This window comes from Phyllobates terribilis, unplaced genomic scaffold, assembly GCF_046119375.1.
Source record: "Phyllobates terribilis strain yellow unplaced genomic scaffold, ASM4611937v1 Scaffold_4__5_contigs__length_816908805, whole genome shotgun sequence".
NCBI lineage: Eukaryota > Metazoa > Chordata > Amphibia > Anura > Dendrobatidae > Phyllobates > Phyllobates terribilis.
In genome coordinates, this window is record NW_027362764.1 from 410,939,269 (window position 1) to 410,959,606 (window position 20,338).

General features: G+C 44.3%; 1 protein-coding gene across 1 annotated transcript in view; it reads right to left on the reverse strand.

Moving 5' to 3' along the window:
* GABBR2 (gamma-aminobutyric acid type B receptor subunit 2) overlaps nt 1-20,338 on the reverse strand; it is a 1,360,263-nt gene that overhangs the window by 61,490 nt on the left and 1,278,435 nt on the right. Inside the window, exon 17 of the mRNA XM_073678612.1 lies at nt 8,756-8,885. Within this exon, the coding sequence (XP_073534713.1) occupies nt 8,756-8,885 (130 nt within the window). The remainder of the gene's footprint in view (nt 1-8,755; nt 8,886-20,338) is intronic.

The window sequence follows — 20,338 nt, forward strand, 5'->3', positions numbered from 1 at the left end:
GCAAGTGCCGTCTGTTCCAGCAGGAAACCGACTACTTGGGTCACCGGATCTCGGCCGAAGGTGTCCAGCCCTCTCTGGAGAAGATAGCAGCCGTTCAAGAGTGGCCGCAGCCAACTACCGTCAAAGAAGTCCGGGCTTTTCTGGGGCTGGCAGGCTACTGCCGTCGGTTTGTCAAGGACTTTGCTCGGCTTGCTGAAACACTGCATGAGGTTCTCCGAGGGACCGCGAACAGTCCCAGAGGATGACGCATCAGTTGGGGGCCTGACCGAGAAAAATCCTTTCAGGCACTTAAGGCTGCTCTAACATCACCCCCTGTTCTGGCGTATGCAGATTACACATTACCGTTTCAGTTGCACACCGACGCCAGCCTTCAAGGTCTAGGGGCGGTCCTCTCTCAAGTTCAAGATAATAAAGAACGCGTGATAGCCTATGCCAGTAGGTCTCTCCGTGATACCGAAAAGAATCCAGTCAACTACAGCTCCTTCCGCTTGGAATTCTTGGCTCTGACTTGGGTTATGACGGAGAAATTTGCCGGCTATCTGACAGGAGCGGAGGTGCTCGTCATGACGGACAACAATCCTCTTGCCCACCTAGAGAATGCCAAACTAGGGGCAATGGAACAGCGCTGGATGGCCAGGCTCTCTAGATTCCAGTACAAAATTAAATACAGAGCGGGGAACGAGAATCAGAATGCTGACAGCCTGTCTAGAGTGACATCATCCCCGCCAGTGGGGGACCGGGATGAAGAGTTGGAGGAAGATGAGATGCCTGACTTTGCCCGGCTCGCAAAGCAAATAGAAGATTGCCGCCAGTATGCGGTAGGAGGGATTGAAGCCGTAGTGGGATCTCCCCTGTCCCAGCAAGAATGGACCAAGCTTCAAGATCGAGATCCCGAGCACGTCTTACTGAAACAGTATGTGAATAAACAAGAGAAACCGCCCTCCGAAGTGAGAGCCCGACTATCGACCGGAGCCTTGGCTCTGCTTGCCCAATGGGATCGGCTGATCGTGAAAGATGGAGTCCTGTATCGCAGGGCCCTTTTATCCCATATGCTGGAGGAGTGTTTGCAGATTGTCGTCCCGGTGCAGTTGGCCCATGAGATGGTGGGCGAAGCTCACAGGAGGAACGGCCACTTCGGCATAGACAAGACCCTCCGGTGGACCCAACAGTTCATTTTTTGTCCGGTGCTCCGTAAGCTGGTTGAAAACATCTGTCAAGAATGCCGTACCTGTGAATTCCACAAGTCCGTGGAGCAGCGTGCCCCCGTCCAGACTATTAAGACGTCGGGGCCCCTCGAGCTGTTGATGGTGGACTATCTGTTGATCGGAACGGCGAATAGTGGCTACCAGTACTGTCTGGTGATGGTGGACCACTTCACGAAATTCACCGTCGCTGTTGCTACCAGGGATCAGACTGCCGAATCAGCTGCACAGGCCATCTGTCAGCAATTCGTTCGGGTCTACGGGTGTCCGGAGCGGCTATACTCTGATCAGGGGGCTTGTTTCGAAGGGCGAGTCATTGAAGAACTCCAACGGATGTATGGAATCAAGAAGTCCAGGACCACCCCTTACCATCCACAAGGGAATGGCGCGTGTGAACGCTTTAACCGGACCCTCTTACAACTGATCCGGACACTGGCTGAAGACAAAAAGCCCGACTGGCCTCGATTCCTCCCAGAACTGCTGTGGGCCTATAATAATCAAGTCCATTCCATCACCGGATACACCCCATACACCCTTCTCTTTGGCCGTCCAGGCAAAGACATCCATGAGTTGCAACTGTCTAGCTCCGAAGAAGATACCTGTGGTACCTATCCTTCCTGGCTACAAACACACCGCCAGAGAATGGAGACTGTCTACCGGCTAGTAGGCCGACAAATCCAGGATCAAGTGCACGCTGACCCACTTCCGGTACAAGAGGACTCACTGAATGTAGGTCAACTGGTCCTAGTCCGTATAAAGAAACTGCAAGGGAAACTCCGGCCCAAGTGGGAGACCGAAGTCTATCGAGTAATTGGACAGCCGTACCCCGGTGGCCACGTCTATCGAGTGCAGGGCGAAGACAGCGGCAGCATCCGAACTTTGCACCGTAATATGTTGCGCCCCTGCCGTTCCCAGCCTGACTCCCCTACTGTGATACCTAGAGAGATGGATATCACTAATACTGTCGGAGACACTGACCCCGGGGATGTAGAGATTGAATGCATGCCTACCCCTGTCCGTCCGACTGATGCACTTGAACCGATTACCTCCTCTACTGACATGTTGACTGGGAAAGAGAGTGGGGTGACTGATCGGAGAGAGGGGATCCAACCCGTTAGGCGGACAACGAGGACCACTGCAGGGGTACCTCCAGGACAGTCCTACAGAGACCAATATGTGTGGCCCTTTTCCCAGCCGCCCCCTGTCACATCCACAGCCATCGCCGCCCTGGAGCCAGTCGTTGACAGGGACTGCCAACCTTTGAGTGGGGGGGCGTGTAGTGAGCTGGCAGGCTCTGGCTGTTCTGTGATAATTGAGATAGAGCCTGTGACAGAAATGATTACGCAGGAAGAATATCCGGCCGGATATTCTTCCTGTATTACACATAGGTCTACCTACCATACCCCGCAGGCATATCTCCTCGGTTACTTCTGGTTTCTGTATACTGACCTTTTTTTCTCTTAAGCTTCTATCGCCGGCCGATTTCTTTTCCCTTACCACTACAACGACTGGTTCTCTTTATTGTTATTCTTCCTGAGCTTCTCTGCAGCCACTGGGATATTCTCCCAGATACTAAACAGTGCATAGCAACTAGCGCCTCTGATGCCCCTGAAGAAAACCCCGTTGGGGTTGAAACGTTGGGCGGTCAACTGTATACTGACCACTATTTGAACCAGTTGATATTGGAGAAATAAAGCATCTATTATTTCATCACCTATTTGAGACTTTTCTATATTATTTGGTGTGCCGGAATCTTTTTTACACGGATGCATTTGTTGTATTCCTGGCACCCTTCTTTTCCATAGTTGAGCTTGGTCTCTATTGATTATTTATTTGCCTTCCTGAAAAGACAGACAGGCCTGCGACGGGGGACACATCCTTCTGGAGTAAAGGACTGGTAACGTGTGAGTAGGGACAGTGAGGGTCAGCTTATAAGTACACGTTATTGCTGTGAACATTTACGGTTGTCATTTATTGTGTTCTGCTGTGTTAAAAATGTATACAAGTAAAGATACGGTTATCAAGGTAGAGTCTGTGTGTGGGGATCTTGCTGGGCCAGATCATAGATACCAACGCGCGGCCTTGCCCGCAGTCACTTCATCGGCTACTGCAGATCAAAGGCCACTTAAGAGTGTGAGGGACCTGATATGTTCTGCTCCATACCCTGGTTACATCGAGCCTCTGTTACAGCTGATAAGAGCTGATCAGTGGGGGAGGAAATGCTAGGTGTCAGACCCCACCTATTAAAAGTTGATGACTAATGGCTCGTGTAGACGACGGTATTTTCAGTCCAAGTGCGATCTGACAAAAAATCAGATAGCACTTGGACTAATGTTATTTTATGGGGCCGTGAGCATGTCCAATTTTTTCTACGGACACAGGCGGTCTGAGTAAAAAAAAACGCAACATGCTCAATTTGCTCATAATCAGATTGCACCTGACCATGTAAGTCAGTGAATCCATGGAAAAAAATTGGATTGCACTTGGTTAACATCTGAGTGCAGTCCGATTTCCATGGACTAACAGAATGGAGAAGATGGAGAAATATTTTTTCCATCCTATCATAATCCAGAAAAATCGGATCACACTCTGATCACAATCTGATCGGAGTTTAATCAGTGTGTGATGTGCTTAAGTTTTATCATCAAAAGTATAATACTGGAAAAATCCTTTAACCTCAAGCTCTACTGTTCAACTATGTATCTTCTGGACAGTAAAAAAAATGCCAACACTAAAAGTTGGAGACTAATAAAGACAAACCTATCATGCCATACAACTCAGGGAGACTTTTCCCCATTGATTCACTCTAGGTAATAGGTTATTTTTGATCTAAATATATTGCATACAGGCACCACATATCTAAGTGGTGACATAGTCCGTGATTTTCAATCAAACTGGAAATAAAGTGTACTCTTCACGTCTGCTCTCTTCATTCCTCCTACAAGAAATGAGGTGACTGTTCTTTTTGTAAGACAAGCCTGCACCTCCTTATACATCTGCAGACATTCGGCAGATGACAGCCCCTTCCCTTATGCTCCATTGTAGCGAAGAGTAAAACCAAACATTAGGGTTTGCTTCCATCTCTAATTCCAATTCACATGGCAATGTTCATGTGTGATATGAAAGCAGAGGAATCAATTTGTCTGTGCAGATATCTGCATGCATTTACTGCTCCATCTCCACTAGGGGGAGATGGATACCAGAGAAATAAAATTGTGAAACTATCAAAATGATTTAATTTATAAAGAGATAACTGCAATAATACAATTATTTCTTCTAAATTGTATTTTTACTTTCTTAGAAATAAATTAATTTTCAAGTTTTTTTGCATTGAAGCTTGTTTTTATGGCTTTAATAATAATTGTTCAAGTGTTGTAGTAGTGTTTGTGTTTTTTTTATACTTATTAAAAGAGAACCTGTCATTAGATTCATGCTGCAAAAAGCATGAATTAGTGCCTGTCTGCGTCATTGTAGCCAGGTATATTTTACTCTGAAATCTAGCTGTGTTTCACAGTTCATATACATTGATAAGCCAGTTACCGATTGACAGTTCTCTCCCTATGTACACACAAGATAGACCTGTCAATCAACTGGTGCTGGATGGGAAGAAATCGCCAGAGACTACATCGGACTAGTCAAATCTCTCCTCATAGTCCCCAGCCAGCTTTTCAAAAAGCCCCAAAAATATATGCAATTATACTTCTGTCCCTCCTGGAGTGATTTTATGTATGCCAGATATTTTTGCATCATTTTGCAGAACGTGTGACTTTTTTCACTAAAAGACCAAAAGAAAAAACGTTTTTTACTTTGCATAGAATTCATGAGCCGTGTGAGCCATTTTGAAGAATATGATGCAAAAAACGGCAATGAATACCACAAGACAAAAACAGGAAAGTGACTTAAAAAATGCAGATGATGAATTGGGGCTTTAGAATTAATAGAAATAAACTAAAAAATTAAACTGCAATTATGCTTGGATGTGGAGATAAAATAAGTGCAGGTTACCTTCCCTTTACCATATGCTTCCATTCATAATAAACATCATCCACATCATCTTCATAGTAATGTGACAAGTAATACTGACCCTACTTCTGACAATCATGACAATTTTCTGTGCTGCCTTAAATGTGAGTTTGATTAAAGGGTTGTCCACTACTCGGGCAACACCTTCTCAATCACTATGTTCTCCCCTTATGAAATAATAGCAGCTATACTCAAGTCTGGGGCGGGCGCCGTTCCAGCGGTGACGGCACTGACTCTCCTGAGGCTCGTATGACATTATGTCATGCAAGCCCTGTGATCAATTAGCAGCTGCTTTATTCTCACCTCTTTCACACACATATCTGACATCCCGAGCAAGTAAGAGATTAGCCGCAGCTCTGACTTCCTCCGGATTTCTAATTTGTCCAAAGGAGGGGAGCGTGAAGCAGACGCTCAATGCCCCGGAAGAATCAGTGTCAACACCGGTGGAAACATACCCGTATTGGAGGTGAGAATAACTGTTATTATTTTATAAGGTGGGGAACATAGTGATTGAGAAGAGGTTGTCTGAATAGTGGACAACCCCTTTAAATATAGTACCTTGTAAAAAAAAAAGATTTTAAAAGATGAGACTGCAATGTACTCATTCACATTACATTTACAAAAGTTGATCTCAAATTGTTTGGAAGGTAAAATCTTCAAACGTTAAAGAGTTATTAAATGAGTTGTAAAGGAATCAAAACTTGTATTAACAATTGCTCTGCAGGTCTGGTGTTAAAGATGGAGTTTGGGTAATAGCAGGTACTGTAGAGACACATAGATCTGGAAGTTCAATGTTTTTAATCGATTCCTGATGGGCTATTTTTCAGTTTTGTGATTTCTTTTTTCCAACAGCCATAACTTTTTATTTTTGCATTAATACAGCCATTTAAGGGTGAGTTTTTAAAGGTTGGGTTGAAGTTTTGAATTACACCATTCATCTTATCTTACAATGCACTGAAAATGGAAATACATTTCCAAGTAGAGTGAAATGGTGAAAAACTTGCAATTCAACCATTGTTTTTGGGTTTGTTTTTGTTTTATGTAATTTGATATCCAGTAAAAATGACCGTGCAACATATTTCTCTAGGTCAGCAAGATTGCAAATATACCAAACATAAATAATTTTTCTTTGTAATTTACTGATTTAGAAAAAAATCAAAATGAAAAAAGATTATCTGAGACCCATAACTTTTAACATTTTTCATTGATGAGGGTGCATGAAGGGTTTTTTGCATGAAAAGCTATAGTTTTTATTGGTACTAAAAGTTGTTTTCATTACTTTTATTGCATTTTTTTGTGGTCAGTGCAGTGACTGAGAAAATTCAATTCTTGCGTTTTGATTTTTTCCATATACAATGTAGAGTAGGTTAAGTGTATTAATTGAAGAGAAGGTGATTTAAACTTTTTTTTTTCTTTAGCATTTTTTAAATATTTTTTTTACAACTGTTTACATACTTTTTAAGCCATCTCATGAAACTTGAATTTTACTGTATACTGCAATACATCAGTATTACAGTAGTTAGTGAGATTTATGAGTTCCTGTGGCTGGGCTTCCTAGAAGCACAAAGATGGCGGTTACAAGTTATTAAGTAAAGTTATGAGCTGTTAGACAAAACTTGAATGCTATTTTTCACATGTTTCAAATTTAAATAGCATCCATCATAGATTAGCAAAATTATTAAATAAAATGTATTTAGTTATGTAGCATGGAAGGGTTACCTCGCATGGAGGTTGTAAAGACCATGTGGCCTAAATAAATGACTAAATGCTAAAAACGCTTGTAACTCACATTCAATTCAATGTTGTTTTCATTGTCAACCATTGTTTGTCCCCCATTCCTTTAATAAGTAGACTCCTAAACTTTTAGTGTGCTAAAATGACAAACCATAAGTAATAGAAGGCTTTTAGCTAGAACAACTTGTTTAATTCCAGCCAAAATGTAAAATTGTAATGTTAAATTATAACAACATAAGTCACTTAAGGCCATTTTTTTTTAATTTTTAGCATGAAATCGAAGAGGATGGGTCAGCATTACAACTTGATTCAATGGTACACCAGCTGACTTGCCTCAGTACATTATAATTAAACTTCTATGGTGTGCACTCTAATCCGCACAGTAGAAGACCAATAGATTCAGGTACAGAAGAAATTGGATAGAATTCACCAAGTACAGAACGATAGCTTTGATATCTTTCACAAAGTTCGAAACAAATGGGACAGCCATTTTACACAGCTCTATACTTATCAAGCTCGAAGAAGTGAAAATCAGTTATAGCCTCAATGGCTATCTGCACCTTTCCCTTTTGTACCAAACTTTCTGAAAAAAGTGAAAACTATTGTTTTAAACTTGGTGAGTGCCCTCCCATTTCTTCTGTACCTGAATCTTTAATTTTTAGCCATAGCCATAGAACTTTGCCCAAATTTATTTTATGTGAATTTTGCTGTTCCTTGCTGTCCCTCGCTAGTCTTGAAGGCCGAGCTACTGAAACAACAAAGCAGTGCTGTCATAAGTTACTTGAAAGTCAGAAAGAAAATATATTCAAAAGGATCACACAATGTTACAATGATGATTAACACCGGCAGGATACTATTAGGATACATAGGATGAAGGGGCTTAGAAAATGAGCAGTCCTTTGGCTCTGCAATGTAGAAAACAGTAACGACAACTGTAAATGACAGGAAACAAGAAGCCTTTCCAGTGTAAGATTAGAGAAAACATAAAAAGTGATGACTTATTTTTCATTTTTGACTGGCGTATTCTTTTATTGTAATAGCAATACTTTGGTAATTTTTTTTCAGCACATTATGGTCCCGATTTATTAAGACTGACGTTATGTGCAGGAATAAAATGTGCCAAATTCATTAACAGTAGCATGTCACTTAATTAATTTGTCACATCTTAAGAACGGTGTGCGCCTCTATGCGCTTCACCAGAAATGTTACTTCAGTCAGAGATGAAGTCTAAGATAAGAAACGCTGCCAGTTTTCATGAATTTGATGGGTAGGCGTAGCCACATGCCATCACGGCTCCTTCCTAGACCCGCCCATTTTGATGGATCTGTCTGAAACTGTCATGAAAACTCCAAAAGTCGCAAAAGTTTTGCACAACTTTGATGAAGTAGAGCCACTATGTTTTCCTGTTTCGTTGCACAAGTGAAAACGGAGTGCAATCATATTGTCATTTTGTATTTTGGTTTATGTCAAGATCTTAAAACAAACTGCCAAAATAAAAATTAAAAATAAATAGAAATCAGTGTTGATGCTCCTATTTTTGCATAAAAATGTCAGCCATAACCAAACCGAACAATGCTAATAATTTGTAGGTAAATAATACCTCATTATTAAGCTCTGCTTTTGCTCTAACTTCTGATTTACTAACACATTATCATTTTTAGGTGCAAATCAAATTGCTGTTTTTTTATAAAATAGGATTTGGTTTTGACAACAATGATTTCACAGTTCTACAATGACTCCAGTCTTACCTGAAAACCAACTCAGAATCTGAAAATAATTTTTCATTATCATTTTACCTTTGTTTTCTGTGAAGTTTCGTATACTGAGTATATCATTCAGATCCTGGTAGTGGTTCTGTTTGATATAGGTTGTTTTCTCTGGAGTATCTTGAAGTTGCATGGTCACCTCCTCAAGATCTTTGTCCAGCTGTAAATGTAGAAATAAAGTAGAAGGATTTTGTAAATAAATTTGCTTAATTATAAAGTAGAACTAATAATAGAAGCAAGGATAAAGTAATAGAAACAATCTAAATTATACAAGAAAATTGCATGTCAGTCACATTTTGGCTAAGTGCGGGTATGGTACATAGGAGGTAAATCTGAAGTTGTTAACGGCATATCATATGAATTGTATTCTGAATTTTTACCCTCTGGTAACAAAATGTCTAGTAATGAAAGGAAAATGTTATGGCATAATAAAAAAGTACTGACTACAATAAAAAAAGCATTTGAAATACTAAAGGCACAGGTATAGTAAAATCATTTAATGAAGATCTCAATAGGTAATATAAAAATAAAATTAAGTTAGCTAAGTTATCCATAAAAAAAAGTTGTTACTGACATCAAAGTTAGAAATAAATAAATGTTAAAAAGAAAACAACTTTAGTATAAGTCCTATAAAAGATAACAATTGGAATATAATTGTATAGGACAATGGAAAGACTGAGGTATTAAGCACACACTTTTCAACTATGTTCATCTGTGAGTAATTGATATGGACTTAAAGGGACTGATTCATCAGGACTGGTGTAACTGGTGTACGTCAGTCTTGACAGAGGCGCATGGCACTACTTAATGAATTTGATACCTCTAATAATTGGCGTGTGTCTTGGCGCACTGAGCCAGAAATGCTACTGCAGTTGGAGACTAGCGTAGAATTTCTGTCTTAAAAAATGCAATAGATTTGATTAATTTAATGGGTGGTAGCCACACCCCCGCCCATTTTGGTGAAGCTCACTCAAAGTTGTGTTAAAATGCCAAATTTTTGTTGGAATGCCACATTGAGCAAAAATGTTGCGACTTTTCCAAAATTTTACACTACTTTTGTGGCGTAAAAGCTTTTGATTATATATATATATATATATATATATATATAGATAGATAGATAGATAGATAGAGAGAGAGAGAGAGAGAGAGACTTTCCATTGAGCCTATACGGCAAGTATGTAAGTGCATTCATGCAGGAGTCTCTGCCTCCTGAGCTCACTACTATAGCTTGCTGAGTCTGAACGGTCTTTTGAGCAATCGCTGGGGTCTGAGGAACTAACGCACACATATCTGCTAATCATTTCATGACCTACAACACATGAAAACAAAATATTTTTCCACTTTAAAGAGTAACTAAACTTTCATTTTTTTATAATTTTGGCCAGCATGAAAAAGTTATGAAACTTTGCAAATCACTTTATTAGGGAACTAGTAAATAGTGCTGCTGGCTATATGCATGGATGGTTTACCCTCACCAGTGACCATAGCATACCTCTGTTCTGTCTTACAGAGGATATTAGTGTTGAGCGAGCACTAAAATGCTCGGGTGCTCGAAGCTCGGGCCGAGCTCGCCGTGATACTCGGGTGCTCGACCCGAGCAACGAGCCCAATGTTAGTCTATGGGAGACCTGAGCATTTTTGCGGCGGCACTCTGTAGAAAGCCTAAAAAGTGTCCAAAACAATAGTGACAGTGCTCAAAAGACATGGGGACAGCATGGGCATCGCCCGAGGAAGCATTTCTGACCCCCAGATCACTGCTGTCAACAACATGGTCAGAGGTATTAAGCCACTTTTACGGGGTCACAAGAAAACATTCAAAAACGAAATTGAAAGTGCTTTCCTGTGAAATATGTTAAGGAACTTCCTTTCCAGGGTAAAGACTTGTGTATAAGGAAAAATAAATAACTAAAAACAAAAATACTCCTCCACACCTTGGGCTATGTTCACAAGTAGCATTTTTTATGCGTTTTTGCACTTCTGTATTGCTTTCAACCGTGACAAATGCATTCACCGGGAAATGTCATTTTAACATTTAACAACCTTATCTGGCCATGTGCTATGTGATACATGCATACAGTGCTGAAAAGACATGGGAACAGCATGGGGAAGACCCCTGAAAGCATCTCTGACACCCAGGTCACTGCCTAAAAGTGTGCCCATCAGAAGTGATCCTTGCCGCATCAGAAGATGCAGACTTGCAACTATCCCCGTGCAAGTCCTTCTCCCAGAGCAGTGTTCAATTGTACCTCCCCCATTCCTTGCAATGCAAGCGCAATTATGCTGCTTAGGCATGTGGAGGCAGATGCCGGCCACCATGTCATCGCTGCGTCGGTGGCCTGGTATCCATACTCAGTCCCAAGCCGCCCGGCGGCCGGGTGTCCACACACGGTCCCCAGCCGCCTGGGGGCGGCTGGGTGTCCATAAACGGTCCCCAGCTGCCCCTATTTCTCCGCTGAACTTCACCCACACTTTTCTTAGCCTGGCCTGCTTTAGGGCAGCATTGGACGAGCCCACCAGAGAACCAGACTCCTCCGGTGTGCCCTGGCTTCTCCATCAGGGGAGTTGAGAGCGCCAAGGGGAGGAGCATGATGATGATAGAAGTTAGCATCTGCTTTGTTTTCTTGGAATGAAAGCGTAAGTGTGCAGCCTGCCACCCACCCACCCCCAAGCTGCAATACCATACTGCTAGCTTGCTTTCACTTCAAATTGGGCCTTTTAGGCATGTGGAGGCAGAATCTGGCCATCACGTCATGGCTGCGTCGGCGGCCTGGTATCCCTACTCAATCCCCAGCCGCCCGGCGGCCGGGTGTCCACGCTCGGTCCTCAGCCGCCAGGAGGCGGCCGGGTGTCCATAAACGGTCCCCAGCCGCCCCTATTTGAAGGACAGTCTAACCACAAACACGTGAACAAGTGAATGTGGCCAGGGATGATCCATCTCACGCCTTCACACTGGGTTAATATTGTGGAAGCCGGGACACAGTTAGACACTGTGATGCAACACGTCCTCCAGACATAGAGGATTGCGGGTCCTGGGTCAATCAGGCTTCAACACAAAGTTCAAAAGGTAGACAGCAGCAGTGGTCAGCCTCCTACACAAGGAGTAAATTTTTCATGATCATGAGGCCATCCATCTTCTAGCTTTCTGTTCCTTGGAATGCAAGCGCATGTATGTAGTAGCGGTTAGGCCTGAGGTGGTCAGCGTTTTGGCGCATATCTTACCTCCTCCGAGGATTGCTGGATGTTTTCCTGCTACTATCCCAGTTCTATGACTCCCGTTAAAACAAAGCTTCAGGTGATGAATGATGGATGAGTTGGTGGCAAAGGAGAAAGAGAAGGAGGAACAGGGACCATTCACATCAATATCAGGCCAGTCAACCACACATGTCTTGCAGGATATGTTTCTGTACCAAAAGGAGCGGTTCGGCTACACAGTTATAGGGCATACAGTGAGTGGAATGCCTACCAAAAATTTTGAGGCACTCCAATGCCCCTTGGAAGTGACATGGAGGTCAGAAGGCCTTAACTAAACCGTTTTTTCCATTTATAGCAACTGGGTCTCCTGTGCACTGTTGGCCTAAGCAGTGAATGGAAGGCTTTCCAAAAATTATGAGGAACTGCAATGGCCCTTGAAACAGACGTGGATTACAGCATACTAAAAACCTTCTACCCATTATTGGGGAGTGGGTCTCCCTTAGTGTTCGCCTATGCATTGAAAAGCAAAAGCTGACTAAAATTAGGAGGAAATGCAATGCCCGTTGGAAGAGTCATGGAGGTTGGAGTTAATTAAAAACAACATTTCAATGGCCCTCGGAAGAACTGTGGAGTTCAGAATGGTTTAACAAGACGGTTTTAATGCCCCTTGGAAGAGACGTGGAGGTCACAGTAGCTTAACAAGACGGTTTTAATGCCCCTTGGAAAAGTGGTGGAGGTCACAGTAGCTTAACAAGACGGTTTTAATGCCCCTCGGAAGAGACGTGGAGGTCCCAGTAGCTTAACAAGATGGTTTTAATGCCCCTCGGAAGAGACGTGGAGGTCCCAGTAGGTTAACAAGATGGTTTTAATGCCCCTTGGAAAAGTGGTGGAGGTCACAGTAGCTTAACAAGACGGTTTTAATGCCCCTTGGAAAAGTGGGGGAGGTCACAGTAGATTAACAAGATGGTTTTAATGCCCCTTGGAAAAGTGGTGGAGGTCATAGTAGCTTAACAAGATGGTTTTAATGCCCCTCGGAAGAGACGTGGAGGTCACAGTAGCTTAATAAGACAGTTTTAATGCCCCTTACAAGAGCCATACAGTACAGCATATTACAAATATTATTCCCATTATTGGGGAGTGGGTCTCCCATAGTCTTTGCCTATGCCTTCCAAGCAAAAGCTGCCAAAAATTAGGACAGAGGAACTTGCAATGCCCCTTACAAGAGCCATGCAGTACAGCATATTAAAAACATTATTCCCATTATTGGGGAGTGGGTCTCCTATAGTATTTGCCTATGCCTTACAAGCAAAAGCTGCCAAAAATTAGGACGGTGAACTTTCAATAATGGCAACATGGACCACGGTCACCCTGGTGGTATAGTGGTGGTGGAGGCTGAGGATAAGGAGAAGAACATAAAACAGCCGAAATGAGGAAGCATATACCCATGTGTGGGTGTGAAAGCGGTGCATGTGAATACACTTCCCGAAATAACACAGTGGATTTGACTTTATGTTACTCTGCTGTCATTTGGTGGTGATGAGAAGTCTGGCCCAATCCAGCCCTTGTTCATTTTGATAAGGGTCAGCTTGTCTGCATTGTCAGTTGACAGGCGAGTGCGCTAATCAGTTATAATTCCCCCAGCGGCACTAAAAACACGCTCCGATAACACGCTAGCGGCAGGGCAGGCCAGGACCTCGAAGGCGTACAGAGCGAGTTCATTCCAAGTGTCCAGCTTGGATACCCAATAATTAAAAGGCACAGAGGAATCACGGAGGACGCTGGTACGGTCGGCAAGGTACTCTCTCACCATCTTTTGAAACTTTCCACTCCTTGTGAGAGTACCCCGCGCCTCAGGGTCTGTCCGAAGGGAGGGTCTGAGAAAACTGTCCCAGAACGTTGACAGTGTTCCCCTGCCTCTGCTGGATTGGAGTTGCGTCTGTCTCGCATGTACGCCTTGGTTGGGCAACGAACTGTGACCTCTGCCGCTAGCGTGTTCAGATGGGAATTTTTTTAACAATTCTGCAGCAAGGGCCTTCTGGTACTGCCCCATTTTTGTAGACCTCACCACCTCAGGAATAAGAGAGTGAAAGTTCTCCTTGTAGCGGGGGTCTAAAAGTGTCACCAACCAGTAATGACTGTCACCCAACGTTTTGACCATACGAGGGTCACGGTTAAGGCAGCGTAACATAAAGTCAGCCATGCGTGCCAGACTGGTAACGGGCAAGACTTCCGTGTCCTCACCAAGATGACGACTGACCATACTCTCCTCCTCCTCCCCCCAGTCCTCAGGCCACCCACGCTGAACCGACGGTATGACAGTTGTACTATACTGGTACTACCGTCTACAGAACATGATACAAGCTCCTGTTCTTCCTCCTCCTCCTCTCCCTCATTGTCCTCCAATGCATGTTGGGATGAGATGAGGCTCAGCTGAGTGTAATCGACCGCTATGGCTTCTTGATCCATCTCATCATACTCTGGCTGCAATGCCTCCTCTTTAATTCTCTGCAGAGAGTGTTGCAAAAGACAGACAAGTGGAATGCTGATGCTAATGATGGCGTCATCGCCACTCACCATCTTGGTGGACTCCTCAAAGTTTGTCAAGATGGTACATATGTCAGACATCCAGGTCCACTCCTGAGGTCTTAATTGTGGAGTCTGACCTGAATATCGACGGCCTTGTCGCAGCTGGTACTCCACAACTGCTCTCTTCTGCTCACAAATCTTTTGCAACATGTGGAGGGTAGAGTTCCAACATGTGGGGACATCACACACCAGTCGGTGTGACGGAAGCTGTAAATGCTGCTGCAACACAGCAAGGGCGGCGGAAGCTGTAGCCGACTTGCGAAAATGAGCTGACAGGCGGCGTACTTTGATGAGTAGATCTGGCAACTCGAGGTACGTTTTAAGAAACCGCTGAACCACGAGGTTAAGCACATGAGCCAGGCATGGTACGTGTGTGATCTCGCCTCGCCTCAGAGCCGCCTCCTGGTTGCGGCCATTGTCACACACGACCATGCCTGGATGTAGGTTCAGCGGTCTCAGCCACAGATCTGCCTGCTATTTCACAGCTGTCCACAACTCACAAGCAGTGTGAGGTTTCTCACCTAAGCTTATGAGTTTCAGCACAGCCTGTTGCCGCTTGGCGGAGGCAGTACTGCAGTGCTTCCAGCTTGTAACTGATGTGGTTATATCTGAGATGGAGGCTGAACATGAGGAGGAGGATGCGCAGGAGCTGTACACTGTGGGGGCAACTCTGACTGACAAAGGGCCCACAATCCTCGGTGTGGGGAGGATGTGTTCCATCCCAAGGTCCAACTGGGTCCCAGCTTCCACTATGTTTACCCAGTGTGCCGTCAGTGAGATGTACCGTCCCTGGCTACAAGCACTAGTCCACGTGTCCGCTGTCAGGTGGACTCTCCCAGTAACTGCGTTGTTGAGGGCATGGCAGATGTTTTGGGACACGTGCTTGTGTAGTGCGGGGATGGCACACCGGGCAAAATAGTGTCGGCTGGGGACCAAGTACCGAGGGATGGCCACCGCCGTAAGGTTGCGGAAGGATTCCGTCTCCACCAGCCTAAAAGGCAGCATTTCCAGCGCAAACAGTCGTGAAATGTGCGAATTTAGGACGGTGGCCTGTAGGGCGTTGGCTGCAAATTTCCGCTTTCGTTCAAAGGTCTGGGATATGGACAATTGAATGCTGCGGTGGGACGTGGACGTAGACGTTGATGCTGTTTCTTGAGAAACTGCCATAACAAGTGATGACTGAGAGGAGGGGGCATCTTTGCATGCAGTATGGACAGGGGATTGCCTTGCACACACAACAGGGGGTTCTATTGCACGCACAACATTGGAAGAAGCAGTGGTGACACCCGCTGACACTGGTCGTGGACCCTGGGGTTCGCCCCACAAAGTCGGGTGCTTTGCTGCCATGTGCCTGATCATGCTGGTGGTGGTCAGGCTGGTAGTTTTGTCACCCTTGCTGATGCTGGCAAGGCAGGTGGTAAAAATGGCCTTTTTGGGGTTATCAGCAGAGTCTTTAAAAAAACTCCAGACTCTGGAAGACGTCCCTCGTGTTGGTGTAACGGGGGACTGTTGCCTGCCTTCTGTGTGCTGCCACCACACTGCTTCTTCCTGCCTGTTGGGGTACTCTGCCTCCCTCACCCTGTGTGCTGCTGGCCTCGCTCTGCATGTCCTCCTGCCACGTTGGGTCAGTTACTAGATCATCCACCACCTCCTCCTCACTTCCTGGCAATTGTGTCTCGCCAGCGTCGTCTTCCTGTGGCCGTGGCTGTTCAAATATTTGGGCATCACTACATGGGATCTCCTCTTCCACCACTTCAAGCGGAGCAGGCGAGGGGCACCAATCTGGAAATGGACCAATGAACAGCTCTTCAGAGTGTCCAAGTGTGGGATCAGTTGCTGTCTGACGACACTCGGCATGGTGGGAGGAAGGAGCATCAGGGTGAGGAGGAGTATGCGGTGAAGACTCACGGCTACTAAGATTTGACCATGTGGAAGACAGACCGGAGGTGGTGGTGTCCAGGTAACTGGAAGTATTATCTGCTATCCAATTAATAACCTGTTCACACTGATCAGTTCACAATACTGGTGTTGTTCTGTGCTTCCCTAGTAATTCGGTCAAGAAGTGGGAGCGAGAAGATGTGGCTGTTGGTTGTGGCACATTTTCACCTTGGCCACGGCCCTGTCCTCTGCACGCACCATCACCAGAATGTCCAGTTCCACGTCCCTTGCCACGCACCTTGCCCATTGTAAAGGAACTAAAATAGCTGTTAGGCGTCGGTCTGTGGCTGGATTCGAAATGGGTCCAGGACTTTCTGTGGTCTCCCATTTCAGTCCAGCTGGGGCTGATGCTGCTCAGCATCGTCATCAGCCCCAACGCCTAGCTGGTCCCGTTTATTGGTACCTGGAAAGGTTAAGCATAGGTTGCAGAGGGAGACAGGGTGCTTGGAATCTAAGTCCAGGATTCGTCGCACTGAGCATGCTCGTGACCTGGCGGATCGTGATTGGTGGTTTGGCACCCACCTGACCCGGTGACCTGGCACCGCCTGATTGGTCCACGGGTAGCGTCACCAATGGCGCATCGGTGGGCAGGGCTTAGTCTTTAAAATGCCCGCCCACAAACATGGCGGCGCGCTCTGATCATTTGAGCAATGTATGCTGTTGTGTGGACAACTCTGTTCCACGTGCTCCCTAGCTGTTCACTCCGTGACCTGACGATGCCAGAGTTCGCTCGGCTAATTAGCACAGGTCTCTTAGGCAGGTTAGCTCCATAGAGGCAGGTTAGCTCCATAGAGGCAGGTAGTTTCGTCTAGCAGTCTGGCTCTGCCAAAGGGGTCACCTAACACCCTGAGCAGCCTGCAGATGTCCTATCCACGGCTAACACCTGTCAGCCACGTGGAGTTGAACCTTTCAGTCCGGTAGCACACCGGCTGGAGGCACGTGTACCCGTTGGTGTAGTCACACACGCATCCTAGCACCGCCACTGTAGTCCCTGTGCTGTAACAGGACTACAGATAGTTTTTCTCCGCCTATCTCCCGTGCTGTTAACAGAGATAGTGCGATTTGCTATACCCGTTCCAGTGTGCAGAAACATGGAAGGGTTTTACATTTAAGTTGGTTGCTTTCCTTTCCACCCGGAAAGTGTTCGGCAGCAGTCCACCAGGCTGCATCGCGGACCCCGGGGTCGGTTGCGTTTCATTATATTAAAGTTGTCTGCAACTGCCCTCCTAACAATAGCTTACACTCGCACTATCAATGGAAAAAGGGTAAAGTAGATTAGAACCGTGGAAGAGGAAAACCACAGTTCTATTTCTTTGGCCTACTCCCGACTATTTTAAACAATCAGAACAATCAGGGAGAAACTATTACTGTTTTTCTTTACGGAAAAAATACCAAAAGCTGGATAATAGAGATTTTTTACTGTGGGACGGCAAAACCACAGTTATAATTTACTGGTGTATACCAGACTCTTTTAAACTGATATATTGGTGTCTGAACAATCAGGAGACACTATTACTGTTTTTCTTTACGGCAAAAAATGCCAAGAGCTGGATAATACAGAGATTTGACCCGTGGAACTGCAAAACCACAGTTCTGTTTCTCAGGCCTACACCAGACTATTTTCAACAGATATATTTGTGTCTGAACAATCAGGGAGACACTATTACAGTTTTTTTTTTACGGCAAAAAATGCCAAAAGCAGGATAATAGAGATTTTTTACCGTGGAACAGCAAAACCACAGTTATAATTTACTCGTGTATACAGTGGTGGCCAAAAGTATTGGCACCCCTGCAATTCTGTCAGATAACACTCAGTTTCTTCCTGAAAATGATTGCAATCACAAATTCTTTGGTATTATTATCTTCATTTAATTTACTTGCAAGGAAAAAAATACAAAGGAGAATGAAGCAAAAATCAAATCATTGATTATTTCACACAAAACTCCAAAAATGGGCCAGACAAAAGTATTGGCACCCTCAGCCTAATACTTGGTTGCACAACCTTTAGCCAAAATAACTGCGAACAACCGCTTCCGGTAACCATCAATGAGTTTCTTACAATGCTCTGCTGGAATTGTAGACCATTCTTCTTTGGCAAACTCCTCCAGGTCCCTGATATTTGAAGGGTGCCTTCTCCAAACTGCTATTTTGAGATTTCTCCACAGGTGTTCTATGGGATTCAGGTCTGGACTCATTGCTGGCCACCTTAGGAGTCTCCAGTGCTTTCTCTCAAACCATTTTATAGTGCTTTTGGAAGTGTGTTTTGGGTCATTGTCCTGCTGGAAGACCCGTGACCTCTGAGGGAGACCCAGCTTTCTCACACTGGGCCCTACATTATGCTGCAAAATTTGTTGGTAGTCTTCAGACTTCATAATGCCATGCACACGGTCAAGCAGTCCAGTGCCAGAGGCAGCAAAGCAACCCCAAAACATCAGGGAACCTCCGCCATGTTTGACTGTAGGGACCGTGTTCTTTTCTTTGAATGCCTCTTTTTTTTTCCTGTACACTCTATGTTGATGCTTTTTCCCCAAAAGCTCTACTTTTGTCTCATCTGACCAGAGAACATTCTTCCAAAATGTTTTAGGCTTTCTCAGGTAAGTTTTGCCAAACTCCAGCCTGGCTTTTTTATGTCTCGGGGTAAGAAGTGGGGTCTTCCTGGGTATCCTACCATACAGTCCCTTTTCATTCAGACGCCGACGGATAGTACGGGTTGACACTGTTGTACCCTCGGACTGCAGGACAGCTTGAACTTGTTTGGATGTTAGTCGAGGTTCTTTATCCAGCATCCGCACAATCTTGCGTTGAAATCTCTCATCAATTTTTCTTTTCCGTCCACATCTAGGGAGGTTAGCCACAGTGCCATGGGCTTTAAACTTCTTGATGACACTGTGCACGGAAGACACAGGAACATTCAGGTCTTTGGAGATGGACTTGTAGCCTTGAGATTGCTCATGCTTCCTCACAATTTGATTTCTCAAGTCCTCAGACAGTTCTTTGGTCTTCTTTCTTTTCTCCATGCTCAATGTGGTACACACAAGGACACAGGACAGAGGTTGAGTCAACTTTAATCCATGTTAACTGGCTGCAAGTGTGATTTAGTTATTGCCAACACCTGTTAGGTGCCACAGGTAAGTTACAGGTGCTGTTAATTACACGAATTAGAGAAGCATCACATGATTTTTCAAACAGTGCCAATACTTTTGTCCACCCCCTTTTTTAGGTTTGGTGTGGAATTATATCCAATTTGGCTTTAGGACAATTCTTTTTGTGTTTTTTCATTAAAGACAAATTAAATGAAGATAATAATACCAAAGAATTTGTGATTGCAATCATTTTCAGGAAGAAACTGAGTATTATCTGACAGAATTGCAGGGGTGCCAATACTTTTGGCCACCACTGTACCAGACTTTTTTAAATATATATATTTGCAGCTGAACAGTGAGCGACAAACTCTAACTGTTTTTTTTTAGATACAAATGTCCCAAAAGTGGATAATACAGATGTTTGAACCGTGGAACTGCAAAACCACACTTCTGTTTCTCTGGTTTACACCAGACTATTTTCAACAGATATATTTGTGTCTGAACAATCAGGGAGACACTATTACAGTTTTTTTTTAACGGCAAAACATGCCAAAAGCAGGATAATAGAGATTTTTTACTGTGGAACAGCAAAACCACAGTTAGAATTTACTGGTGTATACCAGACTTTTTTAAATATATATATTTGCGTCTGAACAGTGAGCGACACACTCAAACTGTATTTTTTTAGATACAAATGGCCCAAAAGTGGATAATACAGAGGTTGGAACCATGGAACTGCAAAACCACCCTTCTGTTTCTCTGGCCTACACCAGACTATTTTCAACAGATATATTTGTGTCTGAACAATCAGGGA